The sequence below is a fragment of the Hypoxylon trugodes genome (assembly GCF_022578975.1).
Source record: "Hypoxylon trugodes strain CBS 135444 unplaced genomic scaffold F4822scaffold_2, whole genome shotgun sequence".
Taxonomy (NCBI): Eukaryota; Fungi; Ascomycota; class Sordariomycetes; order Xylariales; family Hypoxylaceae; genus Hypoxylon; species Hypoxylon trugodes.
Window position 1 is genome coordinate 2,050,422 of NW_026250017.1, and position 23,753 is coordinate 2,074,174.

General features: G+C 47.1%; 8 protein-coding genes across 8 annotated transcripts; 6 read left to right on the top strand and 2 right to left on the bottom strand.

The window, feature by feature from the left end:
* Positions 1–4,828: 4,828 nt before the first annotated feature.
* On the top strand, positions 4,829–8,529 carry F4822DRAFT_425540 (ARM repeat-containing protein; the record flags this gene model as incomplete). The annotated part of the gene is made up of 7 exons (XM_051460346.1): positions 4,829–4,918; positions 5,132–5,210; positions 5,276–5,742; positions 5,806–5,990; positions 6,050–7,239; positions 7,295–8,290; positions 8,342–8,529. The coding sequence occupies 7 exons, from the start codon at positions 4,829–4,831 to the stop codon at positions 8,527–8,529; spliced, it is 3,195 nt and encodes a 1,064-aa protein (XP_051318104.1).
* Positions 8,530–9,821: 1,292 nt separating this feature from the next.
* On the top strand, positions 9,822–10,339 carry F4822DRAFT_425541 (uncharacterized protein; the record flags this gene model as incomplete). Its single annotated transcript, XM_051460347.1, has 2 exons — positions 9,822–9,902; positions 9,968–10,339. The coding sequence occupies 2 exons, from the start codon at positions 9,822–9,824 to the stop codon at positions 10,337–10,339; spliced, it is 453 nt and encodes a 150-aa protein (XP_051318105.1).
* Positions 10,340–10,961: 622 nt separating this feature from the next.
* F4822DRAFT_425542 (SOH1-domain-containing protein) lies at positions 10,962–11,622 on the top strand (the record flags this gene model as incomplete). The annotated part of the gene is made up of 3 exons (XM_051460348.1): positions 10,962–11,054; positions 11,116–11,364; positions 11,425–11,622. 3 exons carry the CDS (start codon positions 10,962–10,964, stop codon positions 11,620–11,622), a joined length of 540 nt encoding a protein of 179 aa, XP_051318106.1.
* A 269-nt stretch (positions 11,623–11,891) lies between these two features.
* Positions 11,892–12,349, bottom strand: F4822DRAFT_425543 (transcription factor S-II-domain-containing protein; the record flags this gene model as incomplete). Its single annotated transcript, XM_051460349.1, has 3 exons — positions 11,892–11,927; positions 11,991–12,271; positions 12,340–12,349. The coding sequence occupies 3 exons, from the start codon at positions 12,347–12,349 to the stop codon at positions 11,892–11,894; spliced, it is 327 nt and encodes a 108-aa protein (XP_051318107.1).
* Positions 12,350–12,704: 355 nt separating this feature from the next.
* Positions 12,705–13,985, top strand: F4822DRAFT_390642 (uncharacterized protein). Its single transcript, XM_051457064.1, has 3 exons — positions 12,705–13,029; positions 13,081–13,252; positions 13,343–13,985. Exons 1-3 carry the CDS (start codon positions 13,012–13,014, stop codon positions 13,798–13,800), a joined length of 648 nt encoding a protein of 215 aa, XP_051318108.1. The 5' UTR covers positions 12,705–13,011; the 3' UTR covers positions 13,801–13,985.
* A 196-nt stretch (positions 13,986–14,181) lies between these two features.
* F4822DRAFT_441355 (uncharacterized protein) lies at positions 14,182–17,460 on the bottom strand (the record flags this gene model as incomplete). Its single annotated transcript, XM_051462854.1, has 7 exons — positions 14,182–14,980; positions 15,041–15,253; positions 15,308–15,544; positions 15,600–15,643; positions 15,692–16,567; positions 16,618–16,748; positions 16,799–17,460. 7 exons carry the CDS (start codon positions 17,458–17,460, stop codon positions 14,441–14,443), a joined length of 2,703 nt encoding a protein of 900 aa, XP_051318109.1. The 3' UTR covers positions 14,182–14,440.
* Positions 17,461–19,726: 2,266 nt separating this feature from the next.
* F4822DRAFT_126056 (uncharacterized protein) lies at positions 19,727–20,899 on the top strand. Its single transcript, XM_051452635.1, has one exon. It carries the CDS (start codon positions 19,851–19,853, stop codon positions 20,538–20,540), a length of 690 nt encoding a protein of 229 aa, XP_051318110.1. The 5' UTR covers positions 19,727–19,850; the 3' UTR covers positions 20,541–20,899.
* Positions 20,900–21,374: 475 nt separating this feature from the next.
* On the top strand, positions 21,375–23,730 carry F4822DRAFT_126011 (acetyl-CoA synthetase-like protein). The gene is made up of 6 exons (XM_051452634.1): positions 21,375–21,563; positions 21,631–21,866; positions 21,930–22,295; positions 22,352–22,609; positions 22,666–23,163; positions 23,234–23,730. The coding sequence occupies exons 1-6, from the start codon at positions 21,521–21,523 to the stop codon at positions 23,564–23,566; spliced, it is 1,734 nt and encodes a 577-aa protein (XP_051318111.1). The 5' UTR covers positions 21,375–21,520; the 3' UTR covers positions 23,567–23,730.
* The last annotated feature ends 23 nt before the right edge of the window (positions 23,731–23,753 follow it).

Sequence of the window (23,753 nt, forward strand, 5' to 3'; positions counted from 1 at the left end):
CCATCCAGTGATAGTGATCCCCACTTTGAGTCCTCATCGTAACACAGGCATATAGAGCCTCTACGAATCGGCAAAAGCTAAGATAGGACGGGCTTTATCTAAGTAGGTACTTCGTTAAGCCATAGTGCGGATATTCTTAGTATCGGCTCTCAGAGTGTTGGTAGTACACACGAGCCGACTTGGGGGCCACGGACTCGAGGGTACGGACCGGAGTAAGTCATGCGCGTGAAGACTTTGAGTTGGCTGGCTGGTTGACGCAGGCGCAGAAAGGTGCCGGAGGCTCAGAGCCTCAGCGCCTTCCCTACTTTTGATATGTGCTGTCTTGCTTAACTATTATATTCGTCTATTACGTTACACATCTAATGCAGAAGATGCATTTACGCTCGTAGATATACGTGGGGGTTCATATGTACATCCAAGAGTTAAGTTAAGGAACAGTGATCTTTTCGCCTTGGATGATCTTGGACATATTGAAAAGGGGAATTGTTTCAGCCTGTTGATTGCCAAGGCCTGCCTCTAACTACCTCCCTATTTCGTACTTTGACGCCTGGATTTGCCTTCCAAGGCGTCGATTTGGCTTGTCTTTAGGTACATCTGTTTCGAAATCTTCCCTTTCCTGGCTCGGATCTCGCATCAGCGTCGGACATTAATCTAAATAGGCGATGAAGGGAAGATCGTAGGGGAGAAGATCGTTGAAGGCAACGAGATAAGTATATGATTCAACAACCCCAGTATCCTTGTAGTTGCCTGGTTCTACGAGGCTACCATTCATCCATGAGCCTCATCAGAGGAGTATGTAAGCATACCAACAGGCAACCAGGCAGTTAAAGCCTGACTCACCAACCCTGGCACAAGGAAACACATTGTCTTGGCTGCACTACTTGACTATATAATGTATATTATCTCACCGACTCTTAAATTGATGACGTGCAATCGACCAATAGGTGATGTTCTGCAAAAGAGCATTGCAGTTGTAAGAACCTTCTAGCTTACGATTCCGTAAGACGGCGGTGAGGCTAGCGGATCCTGACGACCTGGATATGTAATGTCGGCTGTGAGATCTTGAAATAGGAAATAAGGCTGAAACTTGGCTTGTTTTTCGTGCTCCCAGTTCTCGGGTGCTCGCAGCATAGCTACCTTGTTACTCAAAAGAGATGCCATATGACGACACATACTCTGCGACGATATGGTTTAGAGATACGCTTCGGATAAAATGCGACATCCGTGGGTGGTGTTCATGGGTCTTTGCCGAGACCCAATTGCCGAATTGCGTGTCTTGGTAGGTAGGCTCTCGCCAGGAACGCCTCGTGTATTTCCTCGGTATTGAAGTTTCGAAGAAACTTGACTTACCGTGTGGGCGCACTGGAAGGGAATATTGCCAACAGCTTGCTTACCTCAGCCGCAAGGTTGTGCTAGTAACTTAACTCCGCCTCGCGTATTTGCTCTCACATTATTCAGTTTCCTCTTGGCGAGGAATTGGCGTTTTCTATATTGTAGGTAAGCCTGTAGACTACTACTAACTGTCGCCTCTATAAAATAGGAGCTCAGTGCAGAGGAACACGTCTTTGAGTGTTCCGACTTGGAACATCTTGCTGATTAAGGATCGAATGGATGTGACCCCCAACTATGATAACCTACACAATATGTAGGCCCCTAGCCGCAATGCTATTTTGCGAGGAGGTAGGGTCTGTGCTACGTCAAAGGGTAGTTCTAGAGCCTCATCATTTCGTCCTGAGAGACTAACTCTAACAAATTGAACGAGTCGCACTTATCAGAGATTTCTCCTGCAGCCGTGGCTCCCTAGGTAGTCGCTGAGGCTGGTGTTGGCATAGGGCGTTTATTTCTCCTCCGAGGACTTCTTCAATCCGCTATGACGTGGATACGATTGCCAACTTGCATTTATCTTCACCTATCAGGGTGCTGATAGGCCATGGTCCGATCTAATAAGTAACCAGGCACGTGGACTTGTTGGTAACATTGTCCGATCCACTAACAATGCTTTCAGTTCTGGCCAAAGTGTAGTTAGAACTGTTGGTACGTAACCTGATATTGGGTTTTCGCGTCTATCGTGCCAGTCCGGACGAAGTCGGGTTGAGTGTATCAATAAAATCGCTTTTGTGATGTGACTGAGACGGACGGAGAATAGGAACCGAATAAAGGAGCGGACTTCATTCGCTTACTCGTTCTCTAAGATATCACATGGCAAAACTGGGATTGCCATATTGGTCATTGCGTTTTATTCCCGAATCAATGGTTTCATAAAAATTGATTAGTGCTCGGGTCCGAGTGGCATCCCATAAATCCGGCATGCCTTTCATATTAGTTTGCCAATGATGATGAATGCTGTTACCACGATTCGATCTGTGGCGATAAGTACTCGAATACGTCGATTTGACTCAAGATGTTTGTTGAAATTCCTTCCTGCTACCCCTGTGGAGAGGATTTGCTTGGATGTGATAATTTTATCGAAGAGGATGATCTCGTCAAACTACCATTGCCGTCGTTACAGCAAGCAGGAGGCAAAACGTGGTATGTTAGGATATTCAGAGGGGGAAGACGGGCGGTCTGTCATCCCATTGGTGAGATTCAAGATAAGAACCATGGTTTAGAATCCGGCAAAAAGTAGCTCATGATATCAACCCGCATGTGGATGGCAATTATGTTATATACGACGCGTGTAGAAGGAACGTGACGAGAAACGTGAGATTCATACATAGAAGAGATCTTCAGGGACGGGACTGGGGGACAGGGCGTCAATACTATATAATAATGGAATTACGACTCTTGCTTGACAGGGAAATGTCAGTGTTATATAGAAAAGGATCAGGCGATAATGATGAATGAACAGTGTATAGTTTGGATTTGATATAGATATATAGATGTAAGTTGATGTAACTATTCCTAGGTTGGCAGATTTGGGTGGATGTTCTTGTTCCGTTTGGAAAATTGTTGTAGGAGGAAGAGAAAATAATAATCTGTGCGGAGGTGGGGGTGTACCCACCAATCCTAGGCCAAGTGCCTTGTGTGTTCATAACCCTGGAATAATTCAATGGAGGGGATATGATAGGTACATATGTAGCACAAGGAGGGGAGGGGCGGCAAGTCGCGGTACTTTGTACATCATGTACCTAACCTTGGAAACTCTAATGTTCTCTCCAGGGCTAGTGGGCTAACTCAGGCCGCATAATAAATGTTGTTCAGTGGCTGATTAGGCTACGTAACTTGGAAAGTTTGCGCATGAAAATATAACCAAAGGCGGTGACGCCCTTCTCATCACCGCCCTCGGCTTTCCGCCTTCAGTGTATTTTTGGCTTTCCACTTGGACGGGTACAACTACGTCTATTTTCAATATCACACGAGCATGCCCTGGAGTATTTTAAATTTACACATGGCTCATTTTTATTTCTAAACCCAAATTTGTTTAATTGTCTAGTAGTATTTTTATTTATCTATTTTTAACAATTTTAAATATTTGTAAGTCAATGAATCCATCCAGTTGCTTGCCTGTCTCATCTGCTGCACATTCCAATTCCTTCGACTTCTACTATCCTTGCTGTCTGCCTGTAGGAGGCTTGCGGATCCACTATGGTTAATATATGGGTACATGGATGGGATGCAGTCATACATTTTCTATGTCAATGCCTTCGTCAAGTGGTATATACACATTAATTAGACGGGAGCACCATGCTCGCACAAGTGGTAAAAAGGGACGTAAAGTTGATGGAATATATATGTCATACCAAGCAGTTTGCTTCTTCCTTTACCTCGGAGGATATAAATTCATTTGCCATTCGATGTACCGTATGTCGGGTTGCCTTATCGAGAGAGGAAAAGCATTCCAAACACGTTTTCAGTTGACATTGAATGTTACCATAAACGGATGAGCGTGTATAGATGATTAATGCTAAAGGTACTAGCGTCGATAAATCTTCCACTTTTCAGCTTCCTTCTGTTTAAATATTAAACATTATTATATCCAAAAAAGGTACTCGGGTTCATGGCACGTTGGTAAGGTGTTTCAGGTACCTGGCGTCGGAAACTTTGATCGTGCATAGGTAGATACTGTAAGTATCCTGCTGATATAAACAAACTTTGAAGTCAATTCAATGTTCATTGCTTCGAAGCGCGTGCTGCTTGCACTGATCCTAGCACCTGGCACCTGGCGACACTGGTTGCAGTTACATAACGTGCTACGGTAGGTACCCAAAGTAGGTACCTATAATTATAACCCAGTAGGCCTGTGACACGCCCAACTACAGGACTCCATAACGTGGTTTTGCGTTACAGGGATAGGGCTAATTGTTAGCGTTAGATTTTCAATGTACTAATTCGTAGTGTTATTTGTAAGTAGGTACATATAAGTACCTAGACTAATTATCTACATAGGGCACCTAGGGGACTTTTGGGGGGTAGTTTTTAGACCCTTTCTATTTTTTTTTTCTTCTCTCCCACTTTCCACTTAGCACCTTGCACCCTTCTTTCAAAAAAGTGCCCCGCCATTTTCGGACGGCGCAAAAAATACAACGAGTAACCAAGCGGCAGTCCAACCTGACATAATTTTTTTCCACACCACAATTGGGTGCAGCGGCCGCAGCTGAACAATCATCATCACAAACTGCATTTCGGCGGACGACTGCCTTCCAAACAACCCTTTCCCTTGCCTTTTGCCCTCGTCGATTCCGACCCGGTCCAACGGGCACCAACCCGAATCCCTCGGCGAACTTTGCCTGAACGTCATTATATTTACTATTGCTCTGTTTATCAACAATAACCCCCCCCTCCTTTAACCCCGGTTTGATCGGTGAAATACGTCCAAAACGAATCCATCATGAATGCCGAAGCCGTTCGGGCTCGCGTCGTCGCCACCCTTTCTGCCGACGCCAATGTGCGAAGAGCCGCCGAGCTCGAGCTCAAACAGGTACCTCTACCTTGTTCATTGTTTGCATTTCACAATTTCGTGTCATTTTGTGCTTTGCCCTACCCTACCGTGCCCTGCCGCGTTGTCGCCTTATCATGCTACGCAATGCGATGCGATGCGCCATCCTTCACATCCCCATCCCTTTTGCTTGACGCGTCTACTCTTAGTAATTATTATTATTACATACCTACTAACAAACAACCATAACAATAGGCCGAGGTACACGCCGGCTTCACAGATGTTCTCTTAGATGTGTTGACTGCCGAACCTGACGATGCTGTCCGACTTTCATGTATGATCACGCTTTTCTCCTTATCTAAACCCCGAGTTGGTGTTGTTAACAATGTCGATCTGTAGCGGTCATCTATCTCAAGAACCGGACGAATAGAGCTTGGTCGAAAAGTGATCACTATCCCGAAGAGCCGCTCATAGCAGAAGATGAAAAACAACGCTTCCGCGATCGAATTCTTCCCATCCTTGCTGCCTCACATGGTCCCGTCCGTCAACAGTTGTTGCAGTTAATCCAGCGCATATTGCACTTTGACTTCCCTGGAAAATGGCCCAGTTTCATGGACGCCACCCTGCAATTATTGCACGCAAATGATGCTCCTTCAGTTCTTGCTGGCCTTCAGTGTCTCCTTGTCATATGTCGCGCTTACAGGTTTAAGGGTTCTCAGGATAGCAGCCGGGTCGAGTTCGACAAGATCGTCGAGGCTAGCTTCCCCAGACTCCAACAAGTTTGTAACGAATTGGTTAACCAAGAAAGCGATGAGGCTGGTGAGATGCTTCATATCGCCCTTAAGGCCTACAAACACGCAACATGGGTAAGTTGATCATTTGGATGATTAATGCCTCTTTTAAGATATCTTTCTGACTTTGAACTCCAGCTCGAACTTTCTAGCTTTCTCCGACGACACGACATCAACATTGGTTGGTGTACTATTTTCCTTCACACCGTGTCGAAGAAGATACCCGATTCTGCGATGCTCGAAGATATCGACGAGCGAGAACGTCATCACTGGTGGAAAGCTAAGAAATGGGCTTACTTCAATTTGAATAGGCTTTGGATTAGGTTGGTACTCCCTTTGGATCTTCGGTGACAATGCCATGTTGTTAACGAGCAACTCCTAGACACGGTAATTACGCGTCTATCACTACCAAGAGCGAAGAGTCAACAAGATATGCAAAAGAATTTGAAAGCACTATTGCCCCCGAGATTCTTAAGCATTACCTCCAGGAGATCGAGAAATGGGTTTCCAAGACGGCCTGGCTCAGCAAACCCTGCTTATCCTACACACTCGTTTTCCTGGATGAATGTTGCCGCCCTAAGTCCATGTGGAATTTGATGCAACCCCATCTCACTAACCTTGTTACACATTTGGTCTTCCCTGTTATGTGCCTAAGCGACGAGGACGTGGAAAAATTCGAGGACGAACCTGAAGAATACCTCCACCGTAAATTGAATTTCTATGAAGAGGTCTCGGCTCCTGACGTCGCCGCGACAAATTTCCTCGTCACCTTGACCAAGGCCCGCAGAAAGCAAACGTTCGAGATATTACAGTTTGTCAATGGAGTTGTCAACGATTATGAACAGGCACCTGAAGACAAGAAAAACCACATAGCGAAGGAGGGTGCGCTAAGGATGATCGGTACATTGGCACCAGTGCTCTTGGGTAAGAAGAGCCCTGTTGCTGATCAGATCGAATATTTCCTGGTCCGTTACGTCTTCCCAGACTTTAAGAGCCCCTTGGGTTACCTTCGCGCCCGAGCTTGTGACACGATCGAGAAATTCGAACAGCTCAATTTCAAGGACCAGAACAACCTGCTTATCATCTATCGACACATCTTGGACTGTATGGCCGATTCCGACTTACCTGTTAGAGTCACGGCAGCGCTGGCCCTACAACCCTTGATTCGTCATGATGCCATTCGTATCAGCATGCAGCAAAGCATTCCAACTATCATGCAACAGTTGCTCAAACTAGCTAACGAATGCGATATCGACGCATTGGCTAATGTTATGGAAGACTTTGTCGAAGTATTCGCCGCTGAACTTACTCCGTTTGCTGTAGCCCTGAGTGAGCAACTGAGAGACACATATTTGAGGATTATCCGCGAGCTTCTTGATAAGAACGATGCCCGCAACGGCAGTGATGACGATTATGGCGATTATTTAGATGATAAGAGTATCACTGCTCTGGGTGTCCTGCAGACCATTGGTACCCTAATCTTGACCTTGGAAAGCACCCCAGACGTGCTCCTGCATATCGAAGCTGTCCTTATGCCTGTCATTTCAGTCACTCTAGAGAACAAGTTGTACGGTAAGTAATTTTGGGCTTGCACCTATCGGTTTCCTAAACTAACATTTGCGCATAGATCTCTATAACGAAGTGTTCGAGATTATCGACAGTTGCACATTTGCTGCTAAGAGCATTTCGCCTACTATGTGGCAAGCTTTCGAACTCATCCACGCAACATTTAAGTCCGGTGCTGAGCTTTACCTTGAGGACATGCTTCCGGCCCTTGACAATTTTGTACAGTACGGCGCCGGCCATTTAACGCAGAAGCCCGAGTACGTCCAGGCCTTATACGGCATGGTTGAAGATATGTTCCAAGACCAGAAGGTCGGTGGTGTTGATCGTATCTGCGCGTGCAAACTTGCGGAGGCTATGATGTTAAGCCTGCGTGGTCACATCGACCAATCCGTTACCGGGTTCGTCACAATGGCTATGGTGGTACTTACCGGTCAAGAAATCAAAGTCAAGTCGTACAAGATCCACCTGATGGAGATGGTTATTAATGCCATCTACTACAACCCAGTCTTGACAATCGCTGTTCTTGAAAACAAAGGATGGACTAATAAGTTTTTCAGCCTTTGGTTCATGAATATGGAGGCTTTCAGCCGGGTTCACGACAAGAAGCTATGCATTGTGGCCATAGTTTCTCTGCTAAGTCTGAGTGCCGACCAGATCCCTGCCAGCGTTAGTACCGGGTGGCCGAGGCTCTTGCAAGGTATCACTGGTTTATTCAAGACCCTACCCAATGCCTTGAAGAACCGTGAAGAGGCATTGAAGGAGGACTTCACATACGACTCTAATAATTACGAGTACGAGGATGATGATGAATGGGCCGAGGAAGATACCAACTGGAACGCTGAGGAGGGTGTAGAAGGGGAGCCAACGGATGCTCGAGACGAGAGCACGGCCTATCTCGAATTCCTTAATGAAGAAGCGGCTAAGTTCAGCCAGATCGAGAACCAATACAAAGACCAAAGCGACGACTTCGAAGAAGAACTTGGCGAAGATAGCGTACTCCTCGAGTCCCCTCTCGATAAGATCGAGCCTTATCAACTATTCCGAACCGTATTAATGAGTGAGTCTCATCAACGATTCGTTCTGGTGTCACTAGCTAACTATAATACAGAAATGCAACAAGAAAACCCCCAGCTGTACACTAACCTTACATCGACTCTTTCAGCTGATGAGCAAGCTGTCATTCAAAATGCAGTGCACCAGGCCGAGGCTAATGCTCAAGCCGCTTTGCAAATGGCGGCTCAAGCAGCCCAGAACCCACAAGGGGTACCCGGAGCATCGAATGGCGGTGCCAGATAGGAACTGATCAGCCTTATCCGAAACGCGCGCCAGCGTTGATTTCGTGGCCTTGCGAAGCCCCCGGCACTACTGGCCCTTCAATTGTGGTGCCAAAGGCATAGTACTGGCTCTTTCACACTGTCAAGCTGGATATGCAAGGCGAAAGTCGCAATGGAAAGTTTGTCATAGGCTGGGATGTGATTAACCCTAAGCCATTACTATGAAGGGGGGTTGACCTCGTGGGTATACCCCGAGCAAAATAGCAATGGATGATATGCCTTCGTCGGAGGCAGATGGGTAGATAGGTAGGTAAAGACTTTTCGTCGGCAGTTAGTTATTAACAAACACCCCGGAGCATATGATGATGTTAAATGAGGAAAATGAAGCTAGGGAGGATATATCCGGAGGCATGCGACGACTATTTATTTATTTAACGACGGGCCTAGGATGGATGATATGATACGGCAGCGGGTGATAGTCTAAGGACAAGAAAAAAGATTTTAGATCGTGCAAACATAATATCCCCCCCATCATCACTGTCATCCCCTTTATCCACCCTTTCAACCCCCCCTATCTGGCCGCAGAGACAGACACCCAAATTTGATAGTGATTTTTTGGTCACCTCTTATGTGTTATGCGTTTGCGTGTGATCTATGGTGCGTGTTTTTTTTTAGCGAGCGGGTTTGTAGCAAATAAGATGCGTTGTTCGCCTGCTAAATTCATCGGATGTGTACCTTAGTCCACCATATCCTTGAGGAATTGATATTCGTGTCGATTAAACCTAGAGGACCCTGGATTATCTCTGTTGTGTAATGATAATCATCCAGCAGGGGTAGTAGTGATTCATCTAGTGTAACACAGTGTTTTTATAGTACCTACGTCATATCCTGCGACCCTATCTCAGTTTGGGGGATACCTAGGATATTGAAGGAAGCTGGTGTTTTAGCAAGTACCACTTTAACCCCCGCAATGAATGTAGATCAATACACCCAAAGATCGATACTGTGCAATAGCTGCAACGAAGCGTTCCTGAATGACAGCAACACCGCTGCAGCTAACCAGGAGAGCTTTCCCTTTTTCAAATTGGCCTTGCTGTCTACCTCGGTAACTAACCTATGAGTTTAGGGGATCACAGCAGGTTGTCATTTGTAGCACGGGACCTTGTCCCTTGCCCTTGAGCTTGTATTTTACCTGTCGTATCTCCGCTATTCTCGTGTTGGAATGTCTGCCTACTTTCCCCATCCTCTTACCTAGGTATTCATCTAGAATATAACAAATTCGATCACTATCACCGGTGCAGATTCATCGACATCATGAAGTCGATCTTACTACTAATGATGGCGGCAGCCGTTGCCGTCGCACAGACCGTACAAACCGTACCGACCGAAGGCACTGTAAGTTATCCACCCAAACCAGAATACGCAACTTACCTGGCTCTCATACGCTAACCTAAGCCTAGAGCGCAAGCATCAACACCCGCCCGATATCACTTACATCAGACGACACACCCACTCTAAGCTCGATCTCGTCAACCGTGTCAGATACCACAGCATCAACATCCTCGGAATCATCTACTAGCGCTACTAGCAGTGCGAGCGTCACAAGCACCACCAGCGACACTAGCGCGTCCACGGGATCAAGTTCGTCTCCGAGTATTACATCCGCTGGGACTGCGACGCAGACACTGGGCGGAGTTACGCCTTCGACGATAATCAGTGGTTCTTTGACGGAATCTCTTAGTGCGTCGTCGACGCCTAATGCTGCTGCGATGCCTACTGGGATTGGAGCTGGGGTGGTGGTTGGTATGCTTGGTGTTGTCGCTGCGTTATGAGGTGATAATATCATAGAGGGGGTAGTTTAGGTGTGGAGGTTATGCTAAAAAAAAATAATGGTCTGTCATTATTGCTGTTGGGGATGATTGTAATCGGAGTTTGCGCTCGTTCCTCGTTGGGGGTGTTTATTGTGTAGGTGATTTGGAGTGAGAGATCAGATGTTGATACCATAGCTAAATTGATAGGCGCGATTCCGTTAAAATGGGAATTTATATTTAATAAATGTGCGGAAAGTTCTCCGTCTAAGGATACCTGTATTATGGATTGAGAAGTTGATTCCAATCATACAATACCCAGGTAATTTAGACTGTTGTGAAGAAGCTAATATTGGGGTGGTCTGTTGTTGTAGCTGTGGAAGTGAAAATATAAGGGAACGCTTGGGGGACGAAATAGCTTGCGTTCAGCAAAAGTTTGGTTTAGTCATCCCCAATTGGAGTGCCTTGTTATCGCCTATACAAAATCCCCACACAGGCTTCCGGACCTAGCAACTTACCCTTTTCGACCACAGAACACAGTCGAGGACCGACTTCTACCAAGTTCATCATTGCCAATTCGTGTTCCATTCTAGTAATTACTAGTTTACCATCTTAATTTCATAACAACATCGACCTACGATCAACAATGGATGTCGAAATGCAACAATCCCCACCTGCCCCTCCAGCGGATGGTGAACCGAAGTATGGCGGTTTTAGCCGTTTTGAGATCGAGCTCGAGGTCTGTTATTCTTTCGCATCCGACAGACACGCTATATAATAGCTAATATTCATATTTGTAGTTCGTCCAATCCCTCGCGAACCCCTTCTACCTCAACCACCTCGCCTCCCAAAAGCTCCTGAACGAACCAGCCTTTATCGCCTACCTCTCCTACCTGCGCTACTGGACCCGACCGCCCTACATCAAGTACCTAAACTACCCCGGTCCAACCCTCAAGCACCTCGAGCTTCTCCAAGAAGAGCGTTTCCGCCAGGAAATCATCAGCCCCGAACTGGTACAAGCTCTAGCTGCGGAGGGAACCAAGGCTTCGGTGGATTGGCATAAGGTGGATTAGGAGAATGCTAAGTGGCCAGATTCACAAATATTGCAGACATTTTGTTCGTCGCGGTCTGCCCGCCAGGGTTCCGATGATTCTTTGGAGGCGAGGCAGGGTTCCCCGAGTGAAGCTACAACTGTGACACTTACTGCAGCTATGAGAGAAGCTTCTAAGACACCTTTGCCGGAGACGCCTCAGCAGAGTCCTACGAAAACTGATACGCGTGGGGAGGACGTTGCGACAGCGAAGTAGCTAGGGCTAGATTGATTTGGAGTGTTACAGCGTCGTAGAGGAACGATGCAAGAATTGCACGTCAGGGAGCATGGTTACTTTAATAGAGCGAAAACGTGTGATCAGAACTGGGTATCATGATTATTAGGTGGGAAGTCTTGCGAGGAACCAAGTATTTTAACGCCTAAGATGATAACTCCATAAACTTTTCCGGCGCCACCAAGTATTCCCAAACGCCGAGCGCAATGATTATTACCAATATGAATATACCACCGATCGCATCGTGATGTCTAGTTTTCTCTCCACTTATGACCACATGTCAAGCACTGTAAATCCAAATCAGCAACTCTTCTCCCCATAAATATGATTATTATAGTAGAAGGACATACCTTGTAGAATGTAGTCATAGGCTCATCAGCGCTACGAATTTGCACCTGGTAATACGCCGCTTCCTTGCCAGAGCAACTCGAGTTGTTGCACTGCGTGGCAGTGACATCGGAGAAGTTCTCACTGCCAAAGACATCCTCGCGTTCCTTCTTCTTGAAGCGCCATCGCGAGTAGATAGGTTTATCGATCGGGTGTTGGTACGGACAGGTGCGACACTCGAGTCGGTTGCGACCGGTCTCTGCGGCGGCAGAGATGGTAAGGATGTTGGCGCATTCGGGACAGACTAGTTTGTGGTGCTTGTTAGCATTTGTTTCCCTTATAATGTCGCCGTATGGGTAGTAATATACTTACAGAGCAACATCTTGGCAGGGTTGATGAACTCTACTGCCTAGAAATTGTGATCGTAGAGATGGAAAGTGTAGATGGATGGTACTGCAGGTAACCGTAAATGTTTGGCGATAAGAAGAATGACTATGAATTTTAGTGGATACTAGGCGGGACACTGCGCTAAATGGCTAGGTACGAATTCACTAAAGCTAAAACAGAACCATCCCGCCGGAATGCGCTGAAACAGTTGCTCCGCATAGGGTATCCTACCCGCCTACACACCCCGCAGCCCAATGGATTGTTGACGCATGGGTTTTGGTTGGTGGGGTTTAGCGCTTTGCTAGGCGTTAATTTAGGGGACTTGAGGGGACTTGGGTAGCACGTCACAGCAATACCACAGCCTCCTTTAGGCCCTGTCCTATTATTCCATAGCCCTGTTCCTTACTTCCTCAGTTCCATACATAGAAACAAAGCTGACTCTTCCTACGACGAGTACGTAACTTCGTGTGCTTATTAAATCCCGAACTACGAGTACTCTTTTTCTTGTTTTTGTTTACAAGAAATCTGAATAGTCAATTCAGCAGCATATCACCATATTTACTGCTCTCGCCCGACAACCCCACCCTACGTCAAAATACGGCGACCCAGTTGTGTTACTCGTGAAGTCAGGCCAAACAAAACAACAGAGAAGTGAATATGGCGGACGAACACGAAGTAAACCACCCCTATTCCACATACAGGCCCATATGCTAACAGTATGAATAGGGTGCTTCCGTCAAGGAGCAATTAGTCGAAGCCTGCCGGCGCAACAACGTCGACCTCCTTAACGAGATCATTTCCAACTGCAAGAATGACGACGAGATATCCGACCTGTTAAACAACACAACCACCATCATGGGGAACCATTTATACCACGAAGCGGCGCTTCAGGGGAACTGTACATATCCCTTCCTGTCCCCTTTTATATTCCCTATTTCCCTTCACGCCGTTCCACCTCCAGTCCACTAACTAACACGCCATCCCACAGACGAAATAATCGACACCCTCCTCGACCAACCAAACTTCGAATGCGACCCCCTAAACCGCATCGAAGGCGACACACCCCTCCACAGCGCCATCCGCTGGATTAACAGCGAACCGCCCGCCCAACGAGACTTCGGCTCAGCCCTCGTCCGCATGATGCTGGAAGCCGGCTCCGGCACGCGAGTACGCAACAAGGCAAAACTAACCCCGTACCAACTCGTCGACCCCTCGAACCAAGGTCTCCGCGACTTAATCCGCGAACACGAGTACGCCGAGTTAAACGCCGGTGATTTCGTAAACCAGGACGAGGCTCCCGCCGTTAAGAACAATAAACCCGTGAATAAGAATACATTTGTAGATGTACAACAAGATGACGACGATGATGATGATGCGGAATTCTCTGGGAGTGATGAGGAAGAGCGCGCCGAGTGGGAACGAAGACGTAAGACTAAGGGTCGGTGAACATAACGGCGATATTGTGAATATGTGAAAAGGGGGAGGGTGTTACGGCGAAAGACAAGTAGAGCGTTGATATAGACTTGCTTTGAAATAGAAGCTCAGCTCTACTTTTAAAGAAGCTATCAGGGGCCATGTAGGCGCCGTTTAACTAATACATAGAAGCAGATAACACATTACGTTATTCCATATTCTACGCCGAGGAACCATCCTCGTTCTATGTGAACTTGCACACAACATTACTAAGAGTTTGGGACGCCGAAACAGAGTGCAATTCATCGATAATGAACAAGCATTGGAGCTATTGATGAACTCCGGGTCTAAATCTAGATGAGAACCCCCTTGATCAATAGCAAATATGTACTAACCCACGCCAATAATAGTTTAGCATAAATGTTGACACCGGAGTAACCTTTATAACCACTCCCGAGCCCCTCCAAATCTAATCCTCGAAATCTAGCCACCGCCGTTTCCCGAAAATAACCTCTATGAAGAGGCCATTAAGTAGATTGCGGATATAAAAAGTAGCAACCGTAAATCGCCGATAAAAAACAGTTGCAATTTTGCGATCGCCGAGTTTAATGCTGAAGAAGAAAAAAAAAGATACGCCGATAACCACCGAGTGACCTAAAGCTCGTATTGTGGCTCAAGGCCCCTGGGCAGCAAAAGTCATTTTGCATAGATTCATGCCGAATTCATGTGCTTCTCGCATCTCGTTGGGCTGCAGTTGGGATATCAAAGTTGGATCCGAATTGATCTCGTTTTGGGTCCGCTGCATGAAAGCGAGGAACCTTTCTGTGGAGGGTTGAGGAGAGGTTGCGCCCAATCCGTCTTCCTCATTACTCAAGCCATCCTCCGCCGTTTGACCTTGGTCGGCCGAATCAGGGACAGCATTGTCGTTGGAAATCCCTTCATCCGGAACTGATTCGTTATAGTTACGTGCAGTACTGTCAGGCTCGCCTGAACGCCGACTCAGCTTCGGGGTGCCAGGTCGCTCAACGACCTCCCCAGTAGTACGTGACTGCAATTGGTCAATCTGACCGTTATATCGAATACCGTTCCAGTCATCCGGCATTTTTCCATTGACAGTGGCAAGCTCGCGCTGCTTCGCATCCGGGATTGTCTCCTCCTTTATCTTGCGACAAGTCAGGGCAAATCGACGTCCGCCGTAAGGATTCACCTCATGCTTTTACACGGCGTCAGTTACATGCTATGAAAAGACAAATGATGAAATAAAAGCACTCACCAGATATAGTTTTTGAATTATTTCCCCATGCATAACAAGCATGTCGCCGTGCTCAAGCAATAAAGAAAGAACCGGCTTTCTGTTCTTGTTCTCTATGTCCTTAGCGCTACCAATGTTCACACCTTTCTTCGGCGCAAACTTCATCACCGAAGGCGAACCAAGTGACAGTGATGCTACATTCGGCCCCAGTTCCTTCTCGCCGTCGTCGTGAGGCTATATGATATGTTAGCCCTTTCGAACTGAACCAGGGTGGACAGAGGACCGTACGCTTATCTTAGACTTCTCGAAATATCCCAAAGCCAGTAACTCATTATATGGTTCAAATTCTTTGGGGATTGCTCCTTCAACCACAGGGATATTTTCTTTCTCGATCAAATCTGTACCGACCTCTACTGCCGTCTTTCCCGCCCAAGTGATGCGAGAGACTATCTCGAGAATTGTGCTAGGGGCATCTATGAAGGCAATCGTGCCATCAACAACTACACCGAACTTGTACGGTGCGCCCTGGGATGTTGTTAGCTATGACCTTTTAATATTGCAATGAGCCTCGGAGACTCACAAAATTGGCCGAGAAATGCGATGTCATTTCTTCGACTCGAGCCCCTGCAGCGTGTTAGCATCCACCAACCCAGATAGCATTCCGTCACTAACCAGGATTCTTGGCGGGTCGCCTCTTGAGTCCCATGTCTAATTCTTGAAGGGCAAGAAATATGTCGTTCAGTCCGCCCTGTCTCTCTATAACATCCTGGTCGGGCCTAATCCGAGAAACAATACCTATGTTCTCGCCGTTCTCGTCCGGCATGAGATATATCGTTATCATGGCCTTTTCTAGTCTAAACTCTGCAACCCTAATGATCGGGTCGGCGAAATCCAGTTTCTCTGGGCGTTTCTGGCGTCTGAGGTTTTCATCCTCTAGCTTTATCTGCTCCGGGGTAATTATATTCAGGTCCACCCTGTACCTGAAGTCGCACTCTTTGTTTTCACAGTCCCAATAACTCCAGTGGATGCGTCTTGAACAGCACCTGCACTGAGGGCATACGATTCCTTGTTTGAATCTCTCCTCGCTACCGGACTCACTATCGTCACTGATGGGTAGCTCTGGTACCAGCGGGCCGTTTTCCTGCGTACCAGTATAGGCGGTTCGCTCCCGGAGAAAGGCATCGGCGTATGTCAGTTTATCTATATCGATGGAGTGATCAAACTCAAAGAACCGAGCACAGTCCTTGTTCATGCAGGCCCAGCCTTGCGTGAACATTTCCTTGCTTGATACTTGGCAGTCCTGGCATATTCTAGATGAGCAAGAATACTCGCCGATTTCGTATTCGTCCGCGTCGTGGCCATCACAACCATTAGGCGTCCACCAAGACTTGGAAGCCAAGTCGACCTTTTCTAACCGGATCATATAGGTTTTTACGGATTTCTTTTGACCTCCATCAGCCAGTTCACACCATATATCCGTGACGTGGAAGTAATCAAGCACGGTATAGTAATGCGGCGGTTTGACCGGCCAAAGTCTATTCCCTGCACCTAGAAGTTTGTCAGATTCTGTTCTACTAAACAAAGCATCAATTGCTTACCAGCAACGATAGGAAAACAAAGGTTCCCAGCTTTCGCATTCTCAAAGCACTGGAGGTATCTGCTTGCGCTGTTGTGGTCCTCTACCCTGACCATCTTCTTGGTTTCATTATCGCGGACACGGCCGCCGCCACTAGGTTCGCCGTTAGAGGAACGATTGTACAAATGAAATTATAAACTTACATCGACGTAATGATCACCTGGCTAGAAAAGGAATCACGAACGCCGACTTCACTGTCAATAAGTATTCCCTTAGCGACCTTCTTAGTGGAATACATTCCACCCTGGTGGGCTTTAAAGTATGGGAGGGCGTCATTCAGGGCAGCGCGCTTCTCGGACCAAACCGGCGGCGGGCCAGAAGGAGTCGGCTTATTGTCATGTAAGCCGACCGAGAAAGATGAAGGAGTAATGCTAGAGACATAGGCGGAAGGCACAGCGGGCACGACAGACGCCGCTTGGCTGCGGGTGTATGGCCTGGAACCCGATTGACGACGCTTAGCGGCGCTCGAAATTTTTGGACTGTAGTCGTCCGCATCTTCAAGCTTATGTTTGCTGGAGTGGCTAGCCATGGTGTGGTCATCTGGCGACTTGTGAGTTTTGGTGATAAGGTGGTGGCCGGCGATGTCTAAAGTGTCGGGGTTTGTGACGTGCGGCTGGGGTGCGACGACTAAAGTCGCCTCGGCGATTATCTGGTGCTCGACTTCCCAGTTGTTAGCGGTACCTTCCCTGTCGGCGCCCACCAAGGAGTCGCCGATTTCCTGGCAGCTTCCAATCTTACCGTTATCAACAATGTGAGAAGCAACGGCGACCGACATATCAGCAAACACCTGCCCGACCGCAGCCATGGTATCTACGATATCTATTATGTAAGTTTATGCACATATGATTTTTCACGCCCCAGAGTAGCCTATATATTGTGCGACACGGTTATGGGAGTATTTTTAAAGGATAGATGGGTAAATATCAATAGGTCAATAGGAAGTATTATGAAGTTTCAAATGCATAAGAAGTCACAGACTAGGAGTCTGCTTGAGATATCTGCGGTAAGTTTATGTGTAGGCCCCGGATGATCAAGCGTCAATGTAGTCAGGGGAGTAAGTAGTAGATTAACCCAGTCATAAATTACTTAGTACCTGGGTGGATGTGTTGTATATATGAAGCAGTGAATCACACGTCCTAGACGTAGTTGCTCTTGCAGGAGGGTCATTCGTAGTTGGAAGAATAGGAAAATAAAAGGAAAATAACACGACATATGAGTAAATGAAAAGAATATGACTTACTGTGCTGTACGTGACGAAAAGATAGGTGAAGAGGGTAAAGGACAGAGACAGTAGAGGGTAGAAGGTTTGGTAGGATAAATACTAGAAGTTTTATCTAACGAGACGAGTAAGGCAATGAGGTTCCTCGAACAAGACCGACATATGATGCGTTATTGGATAATCATTGATGGAAAGTTTATAAATCAAGGCTTCTACAGGCTGACGATAGATGAATACCTAGGTATGGTTGCTGAACAGTCGGATGAAAAAAGGTTGGAAGATGTGGGAGAAAAGAATTTAGGTTTGAGGGGTAAGATATATAGGATGAATATTACATCGTCAGTGAATAGCACGTTGGGGTATCTCCTTCCAAAATCAATTGATATCATATGGGGCCTTCCCTCAATAGATAGGTAAGATATTTAAGTTTGGCTATCCCTTTACGGGATGAGAATGCGGGTGACCCTCGATAGAATTAAGAGGAAGGGAAAGAACACCCAGCTACACTAAATTCATGGAGACTACTAGGGCGATGATATGCGGCGTGCGTAATGAAAGTGCGGTATCGTCACGTTGAGTGTTGGTAGCTATCGCTACAAAATCGGGCAGATGCGCTAAGGATTAATCTACATATATATATAATTGATACGCTCATTACAGGCGAAAGTCATTCAAAACCCGTGAGATATTATTCAAATGTAACATTTGGGGCTTATTGACTAGTATGGCTGAGGTTTATAGAAGCAGAGGCGTGTGTCATATATATTACCACGTACCCGGGTCGGCGGCTAGGTTCGATTTGGGTTGACAAAATTATCGTACAATGGTTCGAGTTTTAAGTGGTATATATAGGCCTATATACGCCGGGAGCTTGCAATTGTAGTCATGGTAATTGAAATCAATTGATTGTAGATGAATGTTGGATATATGTTTAGACATTTAACTATGCAGGCAGACAATCACCTGTCTGAGTATTTCTCGTGGACTATATAATGGCAACATTGGTGATGGGCGACACAATTTGGCTACAAGTAAGGACTCATACTTAGGTACATGTGCAGAGTTAGATTAGCGAGGGGGAGAAAGTGTCCAACAACAAAATGATGACCAATTATTAATTGATAAATAATAAAAATAAAAAGATGAAAAAAAAAAAAAATAGGTGGTGGGAGTTGAACCCACCGCTGCCGCATCTTCACAGTTGTGATTGCAACGGGCTCCGTTATTTGAACGGATAGTCATTATTATGACAGGTTACAGTATAGCTCGGAACAGTGTCAGGGTCCAACGTCGTCCCCCGCCGAAGCGCAGGGCGTAAACACCGTTCCGAGCCAGGACGAGCTATACTGTGATAGTATTATTCCCCGGGGCCCTCAGCTTAAAATCCTGTTAGTATTCGCCAACACCCGGAATCGAACCCAAGCGTGATACACGCTGGGAGGACTTCCCTACCAACTGAGCTAAGCAGTGGTTATTGAGTAAAGGTGACTGCCTTAGTTTTATCTACGTATATATGGCAACCAATGTGGAACGCTCAAATTGCCATGGTACCTGCCTCGTACCTGCCAGTTACTACCGCGCCTGCCCATTACCTTCATCGTACCTTCAAATTCGATCAATTCTCTCGCCCCTGCCAATTTCATCCGTACTCTGGTACATGTGGTTCGCACCTTCCCATGCAACATTTGCCTAGGGTTTTTCGCACAATTCAAATTCATTTCTGCTGAATTGAAATTTCCAATCTTTTCCACTTCTAATATAAGCTCGCACTCAATTGAATCCCACCAGAACTTGTGCATCTTCCCACTTCTTTTGCAGCCCGCATTCAATTCTCCCACGCCAGAGTTACTGTACCTATACATTCCTTCTATTACGCAATTCGCATTCAATTCTACAGCCTCCCACTTCTCACTTCTCCCTCCTCATTTCCTTCTTACGCATTTAGGTCCTCGTCAATTCAAAACCAACCACCCAATATGCCTCGAAGACGCCAGGACGGAAAGAAACCCCAGCGACACCAGGCCAAAGCAAAGCGCCTGCGAGAGCTCATCCCGAGGGTCGGCTTCGACCTGGCGGACAAGAAGTGCCGAGCGAAGCTCTCCGGCGTCGACTCGGCGAAAGTGAAAGAGCACATCCGTGCATTCACCAGGGACCTAAACAAGAGCCTAGTCGATCAGGCTCTAACCTCGATCTTCGAGCCGGCCATCGCGGCCATGAAGCAAGACCCGGAGAAGATCGCCGACACAACCCCCGGCGAGTACTGGGGACTGGTGCGAAGGGAAATCCCCTGGATCAGGGACAGTGACCTCACCAGTCACGCCATTTACGAGCTCGTGGTCGCCCTAATCATCGCCCACGAGAAGTACGACGAGGCCTACCCGTACGACAGGTACAAGCACCAGTACGGGGCCTTGGCCCGGGCCGTACACGAGTTCGCCCAGCTGCTCAAGCAGCACCACGAGTCCAACTTCCTCATCATGGGGACTTACTTCAACAGCGCGATGTCGCTGCCCTCGGACGATGAGGAAGAGGACGAAGAGGAGGAGGAGGAGGGAGGGGGAGAAGGGGGGGAAGAGGAGGAAGGAGACGAGGAGAGGTTAATGCGGAGAGTCCGGGGAATGGACATATCCGAGGCGTGCGGGTCCGGAGCAATGGACTTAGATTAGATCTCCTGTAACTTGCATGATGGATTGAGTTATGAATGCGAATGAATTACAAGCATACTCATGTTTTATGTTCTACTTAGAAGTGAGGCTCTGATCGGATGTAGTCGAATTCCAGATTAGGAATGTAGAGGCGGGTGGATATCGTGGCGGTGGTGGTGGCTCATAGATAGTGGCTGGTATCGCCAAGAACATCGTCCCTCCAATCCTAGCGGTTTGCGGGTTTTTCTGGGGCCATGGCCTTTTCGGTAAAGTGTGGGTACTTCTACCTAGGTATTCCCCCAACCGAATGAGCCCGAGGTCCTACATCGGGCCATTGTACAACGTATTGTGAAAGACGTGATCGTTATCTGCTCATAATGGATTACCTAGGTACGTACGTATTTGTAAGAGGGTCTCTTTAAATAGTCGATAGATCTGCAATGCGCGATGAGAAATCTAACAGAACCAGGCAAGCTGAAAGGATCTGATCGTATCTCCAATAGCCTACGAATCTGCTAACTGTATACTTAGATGTACATGATCGTATACCCACGGCATGGAGTCAGGGAACCTATTCTATCCCCGGCGAAACGAATCGATTATTTCCCCACTAGGAGATGCTTGAGTGGCATTGCAAGGGAGTTAGGAAGCAGGGGTTCTGCGGAGAGGTGGGGTCTAGGGCGGCCTAGCTCGATTACGACGAGGTGAGCTATACCTTAAAGGTCAATTGTTCGGCATCTAAGGTCGCACTCCTAGCCCGTTGTAACCGCCGCCGACATTGGCCGGGTTAGATAGAGACCGAGTTTCTTTTCTTTTTCGACGTCAGCTTCCTTTGTAAATACTCTTAACTGGAACCCTTTGTTCGTGACAGCTCGTGTTATAGTTGTGTCGTTTTTCCCTTCTTTCTCTCAGTTTGTTATTTGTAGACTTACCCAACCTGTCGGATACCATAGAAGCACTTGTACATTCCAGCTACCGACTAGGAGTAAATAATTGCGAAAATGGTGTTTACCCCGCCTGCTTGGGTGCCTGAGTTGCCTTTCGGTAAGTTTTACCATATCCTCTCTCCCATTGTAAGAAAGAGCAACAGTGCTTACGAGGGCATTCACAGACCCACCTGATTCTATCCCCATTCATGAATTTTGGAGCAATGAGAAATATGGCAGACAACCGCTCTCAAGGTCGCGGAATCCCTTCACATGCGGCGTTACGGGGAAGACGTACACGAGTACCGAGATGGCTGAGCGATTCCAGCTACTAGCTAGAGCATTAGCAAAGCGCATGGGTTGGAGGCCAAATGAGGAGACGCACTGGGATAAAGTGGTCGGAGTTTATTCCTTCAATTCAGTAAGACTTCCATGAGCTCTAGCGAAAATACTTGTGAAATTCTAATTCTTACTGACTTTTTAGATTGACTACTCTATGTCGACCTTCGCAGTACACCGATTGTCAGGCATTGTGACACCCGCCAACGCCATGTACTCAGCACAAGAGCTAGAACACCAACTTAGATCATCCGGTGCCAAGGCGTTATTCACGTGTATCCCGCTATTAGAGACAGCTCTGAAAGCAGCGAAAGCATGCAACATACCAGAGAACAAAATTTTCATACTGCGATTGCCCGGTCAATTTAACGCCGTTCCATTCAAGACACTCGACGATCTTATCGAGGAGGGCCGATCGCTACCGGAGTTAGAACCATTGGTTTGGTCGAAGGGACAAGGTGCGCGGCAGGTTGCATACTTGTGCTATTCCAGCGGCACTTCAGGTCTTCCGGTTAGTTCGCTCCGCTACGTTAATAAGGTGGAATAGATGCTAACTCAATTGATTAGAAAGCTGTTATGATCGCTCACCGAAATGTGATTGCGAACATGATGCAAATCCGATGGCACGAGGATCCAGGACGAAGAGCTAAAGGTGTCGAGACGCAGGTCCAACTTGGCCTGTTACCATTCAGTCATATCTATGGGCTGGTGGTAGTCGTACAAGCTGGTACATACCGAGGAGACGAAGTGATCGTTTTGCCTAAATTCGAGCTGAAGACTTTACTGGAAACCATCCAAAGGTTTAAGATCCAGGTTATGCATATTGTTCGTCTCCCATGGTTCCGATTAGTTCGCTATGTACTAATTGCATCCTTTTCTAGGTCCCTCCTATCGTCATACAGTTGTTGCGAAATCCGGATCTATGCGCAAAATACAACCTGAAAAGCCTCCGATACGTCTACACAGGAGCTGCACCACTCGGCGCCGAGACGCACGAGGATATGGTGAAAGCATTTCCATTCTTACAGGTCGGTCAGGGTTACGGCATGACGGAGACTAGCACAGTAGTCCTCAGCACAGGCGAGAACGATGTCCTAGTGGGCTCTTCAGGGTCTCTTGCACCTGGGTGCCGGGCCAAGCTGATAAACGAGGACGGGAAGGAAATCACTGGGTACGAAGAGCGTGGTGAACTTTGGGTCCAGTCTCCTTCTGTGACTCTTGGGTACCTGAACAACGAGAAGGCGACTTCTGAAGCTTATGTCTGGGACCACGATGGCCGCTGGATGCGAACTGGAGATGTTGCGGTGGTTCGGAAAGCTCCATCTGGGTATGAGCATTTCGCTGTTGTTGATCGCTTAAAAGAATTGATCAAAGTTAAGGTAAGGCATCTTCCATTTCATTTATGCTTTTCTACACACGTTACGCTAGAGATATTGACAAGGATCACAGGGTCACCAGGTTGCACCAGCCGAATTAGAAGCTCACCTCCTCAGCCACCCTCATGTCAACGACTGCACAGTCATCCCTGTGCCGGACGAGGGGTCGGGAGAGGTACCGAAGGCATTCGTCGTCAAGTCTGCTTCGGCAGCATCGAAATCAGACGAAGAAGTTTCGCGGGATATTTATAAGTGGGTTGAAGAGCACAAAGCTAGATATAAATGGCTGAAGGGTGGAATTGAATTTATCGACGCCGTACCCAAGAGTCCGAGCGGAAAGATTTTAAGGCGACTCTTGAAGGACAGGGAAAGGGAGAAGAGGAGAGCTAATGGGGCAAAGTTGTAAAGACTGTGCTGTGGGTTTACATTTAGCGGGCACATATTATTACCATTCTCACGATGGATCCTATATCATAGAGTAACTTAGAAATTTGTAGCCTTTTATTATTCATTCGTGGCCGCTATTGTTGCGAGCATCTTATGGCTAAACCCGTACTTAGCACCGAGAGGCTATAGATATAAATAGATGGTAT